The 16,093-nt window shown below is 43.8% G+C and overlaps 1 protein-coding gene across 2 annotated transcripts in view; it reads left to right on the top strand.

The window, feature by feature from the left end:
• DDAH2 (DDAH family member 2, ADMA-independent) overlaps nucleotides 1–15,029 on the top strand; it is a 49,128-nt gene extending 34,099 nt beyond the window's left edge. For both annotated transcript variants that reach the window (XM_026720412.2, XM_087923350.1), the window contains exons 4-7: nucleotides 621–694; nucleotides 3,780–3,899; nucleotides 8,302–8,445; nucleotides 13,472–15,029. In XM_026720412.2, coding sequence (XP_026576197.1) covers nucleotides 621–694; nucleotides 3,780–3,899; nucleotides 8,302–8,445; nucleotides 13,472–13,588 — 455 coding nt within the window. In that variant the 3' untranslated portion in view covers nucleotides 13,589–15,029. The remainder of the gene's footprint in view (nucleotides 1–620; nucleotides 695–3,779; nucleotides 3,900–8,301; nucleotides 8,446–13,471) is intronic.
• Nucleotides 15,030–16,093: the final 1,064 nt, after the last annotated feature.

Here is a 16,093-nt window from a genome sequence, read left to right as displayed (position 1 = left end):
CAGGGATTACAAAATAGAGGGCTGGAGGAGGCCAGGTGCAACGCTGAGGCTGCAAATTAACTCACCCTAATATTAACAGCTGGGTGACCTTGGGCCTTTCATTTTCTCTCAACCCTAAGAAGGCAAACCACTTCTGAAAAACTTTGCCAAGAAAACTGCAGGGACTCGTCCTAGCAGTCTCTTAAAAATCAGATGCCATTGAACAGAAGGAAAAACCCTCCCGCATCAACAGCATGCTTGAGGATTGAACATTTGTTCAAATAAAGACCTCTTTATTATATATCATAATCCTACCTATTAAGATTTTTCTTCCAGTGAAATGTGATGCTTAGTTTTTGGTTGGATTTGAGCTGTACAGGTAGTTCTCAACTTACAACAGTTCATTTAGTGACTGTCCAAAATTACAGCAGCACTGAAAAAAGTGACTTACGGCTGTTTTGCATAGTTAACAACCTAACATCCCCCATGATTGTAGCTTAACAAATGTCTCACTTAGCAAGATAAATTTTGGGATCAGTTTGTGGTCGTAAGTCGAGGACTACCTGAAGGTTTCTTCAGCCTGCGGAGAGCTTCTTAAGAGCTGATGATCCTGTTCTCCACCTTCCTTTTCTCTTCCACAGGTAGAGAATTCTTTGTGGGTATTTCCAAATGGACCAATCACAGAGGAGCAGAGATGGTAGCTGATGCTTTTAGAGTGAGTTGACTTTCATAGAATAGGTCATCCGCATAACTCAAAGATATATTTATACACGGATGCTGGTATATCCTGGATACTGTTCTCGGTTTTTCTTCTGTAGATTTATATTCTATATTGAACAGGGCCAATTTTGAGGTTGTCAGGGGAAGAAACTGATTATGAGCATAGCTGCACTTACTGTGTGTCCCCCCCCCCACCAAATAAGACCCTGTCGTATATTTTTTTTGTCACCAAAAAAGGCACCAGGTCTTATTTTCGGGGATGCCATCCACTGACTAGCCTCATTTGCGTGCATCACCCCCAGCCTCCTTTTTGCTGTCAGAGGCCTTTAGGAACTTCTTCTGCAGGTGGAAGGCTTCTGCAGCCGATAACAGAACTCTGGATCGATCCAGAGCTTTGTTATCAGATACAGAGGATTTCTCGAAAGCCTTGTCAGCCTTGATGGCTGCAGAAGAAATGGGCCGGCAAGGCAGGTGTCGGGGTGTGTGAAGCCTGGCTACAACTGTCAGAAGGTAGGTAATAGGGCAGTTCCACCCCCACCCCTGCCATCCCCACCCTACTTTAATTTTTACCAGTGTATTCTGGATTGCCAGGATCTTAATTAGGGCTTATTTTGGGGTTAGGGCTTATATTGGGCGCACATGTAAAAATCAAGCTAGGACTTATACTTCCAGGATAGGTCGTATTTTCGGGGAAACTGTAATAACAATTGAACAGACAGCACACCACAAAATTCTCACTTTTAGGTTTCAGAGGTTTATTAGAATTTAAACATAAACCACTTACATTAATCACATTGCAATGAGGGTCAGTTGGACAAGCTGTCAAAAGGGACGGCTTGAGGCCAATTGGCAACTTCCCATTATTCAACATTTCGTTATATACCTTAAAACCACAAAATCACATGACTTTCAGGATTCCGCCAGCATGTCCTAGCAAGAGGGCCAGTTGTCCATTCCTCCAACCTAAATGTTACAACGTGGTTATTTTTTTACATGTACAGTATTTTAAGTGCACACTTCCTCTTTGCCTACAACATTTTGCAAGCTAAGCAACTGCCAGTATTGCAAAGCACCATTTTGACATGCTTAAAGGTCACAATTTCAGCAACCAGATTAACACTGATTTTATTTCAGGCCCTTCATATATTATACATGATAGTGCAGGTAAATAGGCCTTTATTTAAAAACAAAGGTGTACATTCATTTATTTATTTTTTTGCCTTACAAGAGAACAGCATGATGTAGAAACAATAACAACAGTAAGAACATTATATCTCAAAAGATACCCGAAAGGTACTTTCTTGTTTTTTTTCCCCTTGAAAACATTTAGCTTCTCATCCCAAAAACTTATTCGCTTCTTGTATGAGAAGTGAAATGTTTTTTTAAAAAAACAAAAAACTTATTGTGCCTTTTGGAAAGCACCTTTGAGAAAACCGTAACTTGCATGATTAAGAATCTCCCATACATTACTTTTCCAAATTGGGATTTTTTTTTCACTTTAGGGGGAGTTTTTTCTCCCAAGAGAGATCCTGTGAAGATGTCCGCAGTAGGGGATTCTGATACATGTTTTAAGCAGCCTTTCTCAACCCAATAACCCATTGCAGAATGCAGTGCTCTTTAACCCAACCACGTTAATTGAGAATAATAAGGATGCTAGTCCAAAATGGGTGGCAGTCAGGTAGCAAATACCTCACAGAGGAGTGCAAAATTCAGTGTTTGCTGTTAGCTTTGAACGCTTTAGAATGGAGAACTTCAGGAATACAGTCCAGCGCACATAGCAAGACAACGATGATGTCCGTCTCTGTCTATGTTTCCATCCCCCAAAGAAGGGGGCTCTCAATTCACCCTCTAGATCTGGAACACAGTCTTGGTGGCTTAAAGATTTGTGGACTTCAACTCCCAGAATGCCCCTCTAGAATGGTGTTTCATAGCCTTGGCGGCTTAAGGATATGTGGACTTCAACTCCCAGAATTCCCTTGCCAGCCAAGGACTTCATCCCCATCAGAGGTATGCTATATGATTCACATGTGAAGGATTTCTGGTCTGAATCAGATGCTGTGGGTCCAGAGTTCCCTGGAAGTAACCTTACCTAAAGTGATCCATGCTTGAAATGATTCAACATTTTTGTACTTCTTTACTTCTTTAATTCCTATTTCAGAACCTACCTGAACCTACCTGAGTTCAATTGAATTCAGATATCTCTCACTTCTAATATTTGTGCTTGTGAAGAAATTGGTTTTGTTGATTAGACATATTTGGTGTTATAGGAATGGCTAGTTATATACTAATGCGTAAAAGCAAGAAGTTGAGGTTGGAGTGTGTTTATCTTGTACAGCGCTAAGAAGAGTTGGAAGTCAATGCTCCCTTTTCTTTCTTTTTCTCTTTCCCCTTCTGTCTCACACCTCCTTTTCCCCGCTCCCTTTCCCTCCCTTAATTTCCTATTTTCTCCTTTTCTTCTTTGTAGTTTATATAATAAAATAAAAATGATAAGTGGAGGAATTCCGATATCTCATGGGTTTTCAAGGTGAGCCATTTGGTGGTGGGCATTGAAACCCAATAGTTCTCAGCGGGCCTCAAATTGTGAAGTGTGATTTATATATACTTTTCAAGTGAAGTGTGATTCATATATACTGTTCAAGTGAGGTTAAGGCAGAGGTCTGCAATCTTAAACGCTCAAAGAGCCATTTGGACCCATTTTCCACAGAAAATACACCGGGAGCCAATAATTTAACAACCGGTGTGATTGGGTGGGCGTGGCCAACTCAACGTCACTCACTTCCACCCAGTCACCTCCTGCTCTGGAGTATGGAGCGAGTCTCCATTCCCCGTCATCACCCTTACCTTCTCAGGCCAGGTGAGGAGTAATGGGGAGGGGAGTGGCCAGCCAGTGGTGGGATCAGCCGACAGGGAGCCACAACAGAGGGCCAAAAGAGCTGCATGCAGCTCCAGAGCCGCAGGTTGCAGACCCCTGGGTTAAGGGTAAAATCACGTCCTTGATAGGAGGTAGGAAAGAGAAGAGATGTTCTTACATATGGTTCGGGGGGCTCTGCAGCAGCTCAAGCAGTGTTCTCTTCCTGCAGGATTTTGCTGTGTCTACCGTTCCTGTCTCAGGAACATTGCATCTCCGCAGCTTCTGCAGCATGGCGGGACCTGACACCGTTGTCATTGGCAGCAGTGAAGTGGCCAAGAAAGCCATGAAGGTAATTGCTGGATCCCCACAAGATCTTTTCCTTAAAGTGTCTTCAGGCAGTGGTGGGATTCAACTCGTGTAACAATCGGTTCTGGTGAGTGCATGCTTTACGCACGTGTGCCGTGTTTCAAAACCACCCATTTTCAGCTCTAATATTTACTTTCTACTGCAGCCCCGGTGAGTAAAACAGCTGAGGCACAGCAATTTGTGCTGCGTGAATCAGCTAAGCTGCAAAACACAAATAAAGGACAGACTAGGGCAGGGGCAGATGGGCAGGGCCAAATGAACACCGGAACTACCGGTTCACTTGAACTGGGCCGAACCGGGACAACCCTACCCCTGCCTTCAAGTTCTTGGATCAATCTTCTCCTAGGAAAGAACCCTTCCTCCATTCATCCCTGTCCCCAAAAGGTCCTTGCCCAATAGCTATCAATGCTGGCCGTTGTAGAGGACAAGGAATTTCTTGCTTATAAGTCATCCTCTCCAGAAGAGGAAACAGAGCAGGCTGGCCGAGGGATCGCTGCTCCGTTTCATGCCCAAAGAAATGCAGTACAGGCAGTCCTTGACTTATGACCGGTTTGAAGTTACAACGGACCACCCCCACCTCCCAAAAAAGATACAACCCAGATTAGAAGTTCCAGTGGCCATCCCTCTCCCCAAAGTCACATGATCACATTTTGGGTACTAGGCAACCAGTTAAATATTTATAGCAGAGGTGGTATTCAGCAGGTTCTGACCAGTTCTGGAGAGCCGGTAGTGGAAATTTTGAGTAGTTCGGAGAACCAGCAAATCCCACCTCTGACTGGCCCTTCCCCCATCTATTCTCTGCCTCCCAAGTCCCAGCTGATCAGCTGGGTCTTCTTTGGTTTCCCTGCACAGGAGAATGGAGCTGGAAAGCAGGTTAGTGGGGTGGGGTGGGAATGGGGATTTTACAATATCCTTCCCTCAGGAGTGGGAAGGAATGGGGATCCTTCCCCTGCCACGCCCACCAAACCACGCCCACAGAACCGGTAGTCAAAATTTTTGATTCCCACCACTGATTTACGGCCATTTGCAGTGTCCTGCAGTCGTAGGATGGCGATTTATGATATTTTTTGTGAGGAACTGTTGTTTATTTCTGATTTCCAGCAAAAACAACAACAACAACCAAACCCCATTGCAGACAATGGTCTCGTTTAACAATTCCTCCCCCCAAAATTTAAAACCAGCTTGGCTCTGTGATGATCCGCTTAATGACTGGCACAACTTATGACCATAAATCCAGCCACAATTATGGTTCTAAATTGAGGCCTACCTGTAAGCTCCACAGAAAATTCTCTGCAATCTCTTGACAGGCAAGAAAAATAATAGTTTTTTTTTTGTTGTTCTACGGGTTTATTTGAGCTACGGTGGCACATTGATTAAAGTGCAGTACTGCAGGCTATTCTGCTGACTGCTGGCTGCCTGCAATTTGGCAGTTCGACTCTCACCAGGCTCAAGGTTGACTCAACCTTCCATCCTTCTGAGGTGGGTGAAAGAAGGATCCAGATTGTTGGGAGCCATAGGCTGACTCTGTAAACTGCTTAGACAGGGCTGTAAAGCTGTCTATAAAGAAAGCCCTATAAAGTGGTATATGTCTAAGTGCTATTGCTATTTTCAAAGTTATGGGCATATTTTCCAACACACAGCAGACTAGCCATTTTGCTTGTTTCTTGGACACTTCAGATGTTGGCTAAATAAAGCTACGTGTGGATTACTGCCCACCCAGACCAGCATGACTTTCCTAGAATAGCTGTCAGTGATAATCATCTCCAGCACCTATTTTTCAAGAGAGATGCTGACTTGGACAGGAAGATTTAATTTTTTTTCCACAATCAGTTAGCATTCACAGCCTCGTTCTCCACGAATCTCTCCCTATCTGAGGCTGCTTTGAGTTTTATTGTTTGATTAAAAAAAACACACAGAGACCAAAGCTTTCTATAAATAATAGTTTCCAAATATCTTGCTGAGGTACATTTTGCAGAATAATCCTGCTTCAGGGGGAAAATGGCTTGTCCTCTACAGGCCCGAATTGACCACTGATCTGGTTTTTATACATATAAGTAATCAGAGGGGGCATTGTACTGGTTCGGACCGGTTCTATAGAACTGGTTGTTACGATTCTGCGCAGTTTGGAGAACTGGCAAATCGTGCCCCTGGCTGGCCCCGCCCCTCTCTGCCTGCCCCTCCCCTCCCCGCCCAGTCAGTCATTATCGCGCATGCGCAACATTGCACACATGTCCAACATTGCTGACTGCATTCTTCCCTGTCTAGTCACTCCAGTGACTAGACTCCAGGCAGTGGTGGCTAACCTTTTTGGGCTCCTGTGCCAAAATTGTGTGTTCACTGGCACTCGTGCGCTTGTGTGCCAGCACCCAGAAAGCAATGCATGCCCCCCACACCCCCTGCACATGTGCACACAATCCCCCTGCCCCCCCTTACCTGCACTGTCCCCCCCTTACCTGCACTGTGCCTCACAGCTGGTTTTCGGCCTCCCAGAGGCTTGAAAAAAGCCTCTGCAGGATGAATAGGCCCATTTTGTCACTTCTGGTATTAACAGGAAGTGACAAAAATAGGCCAATTCGGCCTGCAGAGGCTTTTTTCAAGCCTCTGGGAGGCCGAAAGAGGCCTCAAACCGGCCAAAAATCAACTGTGAGGCGCGCACATGCGCAGTGAGGTAAGTTTGCCTGCAGCTCGTGTGCTGGCACAAATGGCTCTGTGTGCCATCTGTGGCACACGTGCCATAGGTTCGCCATTACAGCCTTAAGGGGTTTTTTTCCCCCCCTCCTGACGATCAGCTGTTCCTATGATCAGCTGTGCCGGGATTCCCCTCGCTTATTTACTGCTTCACTTCTCTGAGGCCCAGGAAGTCAAAAAATGGAGGGGGAGGCACAGCACCCCTCCACCCTCCATTTTGTGTCTTCCTGGGCCTCAGGGAAGCTTCCTGGGAGCAAATATCCCCCAGGAGGGGAGCAAATATCCCCAAGGCTCAGAAGGCCCCAAAAATGTGGGATGGGGGTGTTTGCCAAAAAAGCCATGCGCACCCAGTCACATGGCCATGTCCACAGAACCGGTTGTTAGAAAATTTGAATCCCACCCCTGCAAGTAATCCTCAACATACGACTATCACTGAGCCCCAAATTTCCATTTCTAAGTGAGATAGTTGTTAAGTGCCCCATTTTACCTTGTTTGCCAGGGTTATTTGGGGGGATTCACTGCAGTTGTGAAATAGTAACAGGGTTGTTCAAGTGACGCTGGCTTCCACATCGACTTTGCTTGTCAGAAAGTCACCAAAGAGGATCCTGTGATCCAGGGACACTGCGACCGTCATAAATATGAGCCTGTTGCCAAGCACCCAAATTTTGATCACATGACCACGGGGAGGCAGCAACTGTTGTGTGGAAAATGAACATAAGTCACTTTTTGCAGTGCCGTTGTAACTTTGCACGGTCACTAAATGAACGGTTGTAAGTTGAGGAACTATCTGGATCTGATTTAGGAAGGCAGGGTTGGGGTTTTTTTTCAGTTGCCCTAAGAATTCAACTTGTATAAAAAAAGGAAAAGCTGGAAATGAACCAAAGGGGATTTTTTCCCAAGATGCAACTGGACTTTCTGGTTTTTCTTCGAAGACGTTTCGCTTCTCATCCAAGAAGCTCCTTCCGCTCTGACCATTCCCCACCATCCAGTCAGAGCGGAAGAAGCTTCTTGGATGAGAAGTGAAACGTCTTCGAATAAAAGCAACCAGGATGATTTGGGGACTGCAGACTAAAACACATGAAGAATGCTTACAGGAACTGGGCATGGCTTGTCTAGTGAAGAGAAGGACCAGGAGAGACGTGATAGCAGTCTTCCAATATTTGAGGGGCTGCCACAGGGAGGAAGGGGTCAAGCTATTTTCTAAAGCACCACAAGGCCAGACAAGGAATAATGGATGGAAACTGAACAAGGAGAAATTCAAGCTGGAAATAAGGAGAAACTTTCTGACAGTGAGAACAATCAACCAATGGAACAGCTTTGCCTTTAGAAGTTGTAGGAGCGCCATGACTTGAGACTTTCAAGAAGAGATTGGACTGCCACTTGTCAGAAATGGTGTAGGGGCTCCCGCTTGGGCAGGGGGGGTTGGACTAGATGACCTATAAGGTCCCTTCCAACTCTGATTATCTGTTAAATCTGTTAAAAACCAGAAAGTCCAGTTGCCTCTTTAAAAAAGCACCTTTGGGACAACCATGACCTGGATGACTGAGAATCTCCACAGACATTCGGAAATGAATCAGTTCAAGAAAGAGTGGAAAGAACTCTTGAGCAAATGAAAATTATATTTTCGATCTAATCTTGATTAGAGCTGTAGTTGGCTTGAGTTCCTCTAAACCCCCTCCTTCTTTTTTTTTCTGAAGACCATGGAGCAATTAACTGATCACCACTACGAAACGCTGACAGTTCCTGATGACCCAGCTGCTAATTGTATCTACGCTCGTCTGGGCCAGAAGAGTAGCGTTCTTTTGCATCGCAGCACAGATGAATATCCGAACAGCGTGCAAGTAAGACGAAGGGGAGACTTGGGTTTCGTGGAAGGATGGGGGTGCTTGATGTGGGTTTTTGGGGGGAACACTAATGGGTTTTATCTGCTGCATATGATTGACTAGCTCGATACCCGTGCTTCGCTACAAAACTATGTGGTTGGGCTTAGTTTTGGGGGAGGAAAATAGGGGGAGGTGGAATCTGCCTCTGCCTACCAGCATCCATCGGTATTCATCTAGCTAACATCCTGTCAGTGTGTGAGAGACCTGATGGCTGTTTGGAAACTGACACAGTATTTGTTGTGTGAGCAAGGAGACAGCAAGGAGCCTGGGTGTGGCTTAGCTCAACTGTTCTGTACTAAAGCTGATTGCTGCTGTGAAACTAAAACTGAAACTCCTCTTAGAACAGATTTCTTTTCAGGTGGGGAAGGGAAGTAGAACTCTTTAGTAGCAGAGCATGTTAATAATAATATACGAAATATTAATGCTGTGATGGTCATTTTGAAAAATCCTTTCTTAGTGAGTACCTAGAAGCCAAGAGGAACATACGTGCCAAATTTCAAGTTTGTAAGCTTTACGGTTCTGGAGATTTTGTGATGATGCATGAGTGGTATTTCGCTTTTATATATATAAATTGATTGTTTATGTGGCATCAAGTTGTGTTGAATCTTAATGACCACAGAGCTGGACCTTCTCCAGAATTATTTGGCCCTTCAGGACTTTCAAAGGTGTACCCATCACCACTGCTGGTCATCTTCTTTCCTTCACTTTTCACAGCCTGGTCAATTTCTCAAAAACAAAAAGAAAACAACAACAACCCCCCAAAACCCCTTTACTCGAGGAAAGCTGTTCTAGTCCTGCCCTAGGTAGGAAAACCAGCTGGGTGACTTTGAGCCAGTCATTCTCTTTCGGCCCAACCCACCTTACGGGATTGTTGTGGGTAACAGGAGGAGGAAAGGAATGTTCTCTGCCTTGAGCTATTTATGAAACTAATAAAGGCAGGCTAAAAATAAACTAGCTGTCAGAACGCACAATGAAAATTACTTAATCTCATAATACTTGGACAGGTTCAACTATACTTTCAGCTGGGAAACTATGAGTACCTTAGACCAGGGGTGGGCAAACTTTTTGGCTCGGGGGGCCTCATGGACTTTTAAAATTTGACAGACGGGCCGCCACCTGGTGTCGAAATGCCTGTCATTGCAAGTCAAAATCAAATGAATGCAATCATTCACATCAAACCTTAATTCTGTACCAATCTTCGGCGGGCTGGATTAAAAAGACCAACGGGCCGGATGTGGCCCACGGGCCGTAGTTTGCCCACCCCTGCCTTAGACCAAGCTAAATCCAAACATTCTAGGGAATTCCTGGAAACCTGGCATTCAGAACATACCAGCCATCACAGAGATAAACCACATTTACACCCTATTCAATAAAGACAATAAAAGGCTAAGAAAAGAACAAAAATTGTGCATTGCCAGGAGATAGGCGGTTCAGAAATGTGATGAGGATAGAAGAGAGAGAAGGAGGGAGGGAGACTAGAGAGGGAGGGAGAGGAGAGAGGGAGAGGGCTAGAACACATCCTTTCTAGCAGCCAACATTCAGATAAGCAGCGATTAAAAGCAGACAAGCAATGAAGTAGAAAATGCTATTCAAGAAACTACTAAGGAGAAAACTATAACCCCAACAACACTCGCAGGGCAAGCTACTGTACATAAGCAGAGAGCAAACGGCACACTCTGTTGCTGATAATGTTCCCTAGTCGTATAATGAAACATCTGCAAGCAAACAACCAAATGAAGAGAGCACCAAGCACCCCTCAGTTCACCCCTGAGCTACAAATAATTCTCTTCTATTGGGACACATTTGAAATATCAGAAAGGTAAAGGTTCTTATACTATTCATCCTCAAATACCAGTATATACTCAGAAAGCTCCCTGGAACCCATTCCACTTAAAAAAATATAAAAAAATTTAAATAGGAAACCAGTGTAGTGAAAAATGAGATGCGTTAGAGGCATTGGTATGATCCCTGCAGCCAAGCCCCAGGCAGTCTGGCAAGATCAAAAAAGCAAGAAGTGCAGATCTCTATAAGGCCTCTTAATCTTGGTCTGTTTTTTTTTAAAAAAAAGGACATACTGTAGTTTATTTAAGGGCACAGGCTTCCGTGAACTGCAAGTCACCTCATCCAACCCACTGTTTCTTGAGATTTTGTGAGATAACATGAGACCTTTTTAATGTAAGTGAGTTCAGCAATCTCTCGATCTATTTTGATGTTTAAGCAAAATGCTGGGAGTTTCAAGTAGCCAGGATAATAAAATAACAGCATTGGAAGGGATTTTGGAGATGTTCTAGTCAAACCTTCTGGTTGAGCAGGAAACCCTATACCATTTCAGACAAATTGTTGTCAAATCTCTTCTTAAAATCTTCCAGTATTGGAGCATCCATAACTTATGGAGGCAGGTCACGCCACTGATCAATTGTTATAACTGTCAGGAAATGTCTCCTTAGTTCTAGGTTGCTTCTCTCCTTGATTAGTTTCCATCCATTGCTTCTTGTCCTGCCTTCAGGTGTTTTTACAAAATAGCTTGACTCCCTCTTTTTTCAGATAAAAGATAATCAGAGTTGGAAGGGACCTTATAGGTCATCTAGTCCAACCCCTGCCCAAGAGGGAGACCTGACAAATGGCAGTCCAATCTCAAGTGATGGTGCTCCCACAACTTTTGAGGGCAACTTTTGCTCCATTGGTTGATTGTTCTCCCTGTCAGAAAGTTTCTCCTAATTTTCCAGGTTGAATCTCTCCTTGTTTAGTTTCCATCCATAATTCCTTGTCTGGCCTCTAGGCGCTTTAGGAAATAGCTGTGTTGTCCCTTTAGGTATTGAAACTTTGCTATCATATCACCCCTAGACCTCCTTGTCGTTAAACTAGGCATACCCATTCTTATTGAAGATATAAACATTCCTCTCTGATGTAAGGCATAGGGGTTGTGATAAAAAAAATAATCTCCCTACCTAATTCCCTCAACCGTTATTTGTGTGTTTTACCCTCCAGCCCCCTAATCATCTTTGTTACTCTTCTCTGCACTCTTTCTAGAGTCTCAACATCCTCTTTAAGTGGGTTTTTAACCTATCGTAAGTGTTGATTATCGATTTGGAATCGGCCTCACAATGTAACCTACATTTGAATTACTAACTTGTCTCCAATAGAAGAGATTATCTGTACCTCAGGGCTGAAATGTGAGATTCTTGCTGGGTTTGCTTGTAGACATTTCCTTACTCAAGTACCATCATTTTATTTTATTATTTATCTATTTAACATAACTAGTGTGAGCATCTTTCCCGTCCTTCTCCTCCTCACCTCATCCCAGTTTAAATCCCGCCTCACTTCAGACACACCATGCACCTAATGATGTGGCCTACAGCTGAATGAAAATGTACACCGTTACAAAAATGTTACTTAGAAAAAGCGTGACTAAACTCCTGATTTTTAGCAACCATACCCTATCGCAATTCTCCTCTTGCAACGTTTAGAAATTTTAAGTGTATTCGTCCCAGCCTCATTTATAGTGAGTGAGTTAAGGTGGTTCTTTTCTGAACGATTGAAAAGCTTCTTCTTGCAGATTGTTGGCCACCTGAAGAAAGTTGCCATGTATGACAACTTACCAGCAAACTTGTCTTCCATCCTTGGGTTGTATATATCAACCGACAGAAGCAAATATCTGTAGCTCAGGGTTGAAATGAGGGGTCCTTAGTGCTCCCTGAGCTTGGTTGTTTTCTTGCAGTTGTTTCATGACCCAAACTAAGTAACATCGTATGTGTGTGTGTGTGTGTATATACACACACACACACATATATATACACTCTTCCATTCCTTTATTAGCCTGTCTACCACAATGGATGGAAACTAATCAAGGAGAGAAGCAACTGAGAACTGAGGAGAAATTTCCTAATAGTGAGGACAATTAACCAGTGGAACAGCTTTGCCTTCAAAGCTGTGGGTGCTCCATCACTGGAGGCTTTTAAGAAGAGATTGGACAGTCATATATCTGAAATGGTTTAGAGCAGGGGTGTCAAACTCGATTTCATTGAGGGCCGCATCAGGGTTGTGTTTGACCTCGGGAGGACTCGGACAGGGGCAGTTTGATGTCACTCGTGTCGGGGGCACCTGTGGTGTCAAAGTGGTAAGGCAGGGCTTCCCTCAGACCCTTCCTCACTCTCATTATAATCTTCCTTCCTTCCTTCCTTCCTTCCTTCCTTCCTTCCTTCCTTCCTTCCTTCCTTCCTTCCCTCCTTCCTTCCTTCCTTCCCTTTCCTTTCCTTTCCTTCCCTTCCCTTCCCTTCCCTTCCATTTCCTTCCTCCCTTTTCTTCTTTTTCCTTCCCTCTTCATTCTCCTTTCTTCTTCTTTCCCCTTGCCTTATTTTTCCTTCCTTGCTCTTGTCCCATCTTTTCTTCTTTTTCTTTCCTCTTTCCCTTTCTCCTTTCTTGTCCCTTCTTGGAGGCTCAAATGTAAAAGAGGAAATATTTCTCCTTTTTTAAAAAAAGTTTGTTTTGCTAGCCCTCTGCTGACAGAGGCACCACGGACTGGTCCTTTGCTGTTTCCAGGGTGGCCCCGCAGGCTAGATCTAAGCTCCCTTATGAGCCACATCTGGCCCACGGGTGTTGAGTTTGACACCCCTGGTATAGAGTCTCCTCCATATACATAGAAGACCTCCGAGGTTCCTTCCAACTCTATTATTCTGTACTCTGTACCCCCAAAGATCCTTCTGGGATGGCAAAGAGCATCTCAGAAACTAATTTACCTTTTTGATAATTGAATGTTTTGTGACTAATAGGTCTGTGGTGGCGGCCATTTTCTGAGCGAGCAGGTCTCTGAAATCAATTGGGTTGTGAGTGCATTGTGAGGAAGTTTTAAGGTTGCCACATCTCAAAATACCAGGTGTGGCTCCAGTTCTGAAAACATGATCTATCCCCGCTTTAAAGAGCCGAGTTAGGAGGGGGCTGCATTTGTAAAGTGAAATAACATGTTTCTGTTTGCTTGTGTTCTTAGCCTTTTCAGAAGCTTCCAGATTACACCCTGATCCCTGCGGCGTGCACAGAAGTAGCCAAACTTGGTGGTACTCTCAGTTCCTGCTCTCTTCTCATCAACAAGAAGCTGGAGATCTAGTGCCTATGGATCCACACAAAAATACAGGTTCCCCCAGTTCCTGGAGCCCTTTCCTTGTTTTCTTCGTGCAGAGCAATGTAGCTCTTCTTTTCTCCACTTCCTTATGAAGCAGAGGGCCACTCTAATTCCCATGCCTGCTAATTAGGTCACATTTAAATTTGGCATCTGTTTCTTTTTTAATTTACATTGGACCTTCTCTCCCACCAAGTCATACCTCTCTTTACTTTCTCTCTTTACCTTTTTTTTTATGTTACCCTTTAGAAAGATTTTTACTCTGGCATAGAAAAGGGTTTATATCTCTTGCTCCCAAAACTTAATAAAAACCACACCAGGAAGCTTGGCCTTTCAGCAATTCATCAGTAACTTCTATTTTAATAAGGTTCCCAAATTTCAACCCTACTTGGATGAATTAAGATTAACACCACCTCCTCCTCCTCCTCCTCCTCTCCCCCCCCTCCTCCTCCTCCTCCTCCTCTTTGTCAAAGAGAGGATTTTCTGGGACAAGATTATTGCAATAGATACTGAGATATAGTTGTGGGCAGCCTTTTTTTTTTGGAAGATCCTTAGGAGCTTTTATTGTGAAGTCTGCCTCCAAAATGGTGGCCAAAATAGGACCTTTGTTTTTCTCTCTTTCTATATCGTTATATTAGTTTTGGAAAATAGAGGTATTTTGTAGCCAAGGTCGGCTTGCGATTGTTATTGCAAATGATCTTTGACTGGCTTGGCAGACAGATCATCTTCCATTGTTAGAGAACTGGATAATTCTAATACCATTGGTATTGCGGATTAGGAGGTATCTCTGTAACCAGTAATGGTGGAAATCTAATACTTTATATGTCCTGGCAGAAGTCTCAGTGGTGATGAAGGTTCACATGACCTTCAGTGCCTCTGAAATGTTCTCAAAAATAGCAGTAGAGGAGAATATCTGCAGCTCAGGGTTGAACTGAGGAATCCTTGGTGTTCTCTGAGCTTGGTTGTTTCTTGCAGACATTTCATTACCTGACTAGGTTACGGCATCAGATGGGTAATGAAACCTTTGCAAGCAAACAACCAAGCTCAGAGAGCAGCAAGGACTCCTCAACTTTGTAAATGGTATCTGATATCTCTGCTTAGCATACTGTATACCATGGTGCTTTAATTTCGGGTTTCTGAGAGTGTAGAGTTATTCTCCACTGTTTTCCCAGCTCACAACAGTTTCCTCAATGCCATTTCTCTGCAAACTCACAAGACTAAAGTCATCACCGAGGACACTTTTCCTTCAGCAGCACCACGTTATGTATTTGTGTAATGTGGATGAAGGAGAACTTGTAACAATGTTCTTGAGAACAATTCTGCTGATGACCAGTTCTAGAAGTCTAGACAATTCACTCACTGCCTCTTTTAACCCTCTGTGGAATCCATTAAAAAAAAGTAATAAATAAAAAAACTGCCAACAACTCAATTTCTTAAAGGGTCTCTCTTTTTTGGTCTCATGCTTGGATTTTGGTTCAGCCTACCGTCGTCCAACTGAAGAGCTTCCATTTTAACAGGATTCTTTTTTTGTTTTGTTATACAGGTAGTCCTTGACTTTTGTCCACAAATGAGCCCAACATTTCAGTTGCTAAGCAAGACATTTGTTAAGTGGAAGTACCTGTTTTCAGCCTCTGGAGCCCAGGGGAGGCCATTTTTGCCCTCCTGGAGGCTCGAGGGAAGCCTCTGGAGCCTTGGGAAGTTTAAAACAGGCCCATTTCGACACTTCTGGTATTTCCGGAAGGCCCATTTTTCGGCCTCCCAAGGCTGCAGAGGCTTTCCTTAGCCTCTGGGAGGGTGAAAATAGCCTCAAATGGGCCAAAAATCAGGTGGGAGGTGCGCGCATGCGCAGTGCAGGTAAGTTTGGCTGGGGTTCGCATGCCCACACAAATGGCTCTGTGTGCCACCTGTGCCATAGGTTCACCATCATGGATATATGCTATCAAATATTTATTGCCAAACTTGGCTTTTCATGTACTACTACTACTTTTTTGTGTGTACTCGGTAGGAAGGAAGAACAAAGTTCTCACTATCAACTCATTAAACATTTTGTATACACATTTATAGTTGACAACAGAAAGAAGGGGCGAGGAGTTTCAAAGAGCAGGCAGCAGTGTGGAATCAAAAGTACGTTCCATTCATATTTTCTTCAAAGACTGATTAGATGACTGAAGCTTCTGCAGGAAAAAAAATCTAATTGGAGAGCATGATTGATGACTCTTGGCTATGGACGTTTTTCATTGGATGATACACTCAGAGGGGTGGGCGGGGAGAAAAGCAGGATCAAGGGTGACAGTGAATTACGTATCTCAGAGTTGGCTACACCCAGGTTAGTGCCAGACGTAGAATGTTAACTTCAATGTTAACTTTGGGAGTGTGGCTCGAGGCTCATGATTTAATTGGAGTAACTGCCGGAATCCTGACACTCACTTTGTAAACATTAGAGGAAAATTTCAAGTAGGTAATGAAATCAAAATTTCCATCTGTAGGATCCCT

Source organism: Pseudonaja textilis, chromosome 2, assembly GCF_049901715.1.
Source record: "Pseudonaja textilis isolate UNSWEBS1 chromosome 2, rPseTex1.2, whole genome shotgun sequence".
Lineage (NCBI taxonomy): Eukaryota > Metazoa > Chordata > Lepidosauria > Squamata > Elapidae > Pseudonaja > Pseudonaja textilis.
This window is presented reverse-complemented; position numbering and strand designations above follow the sequence as displayed.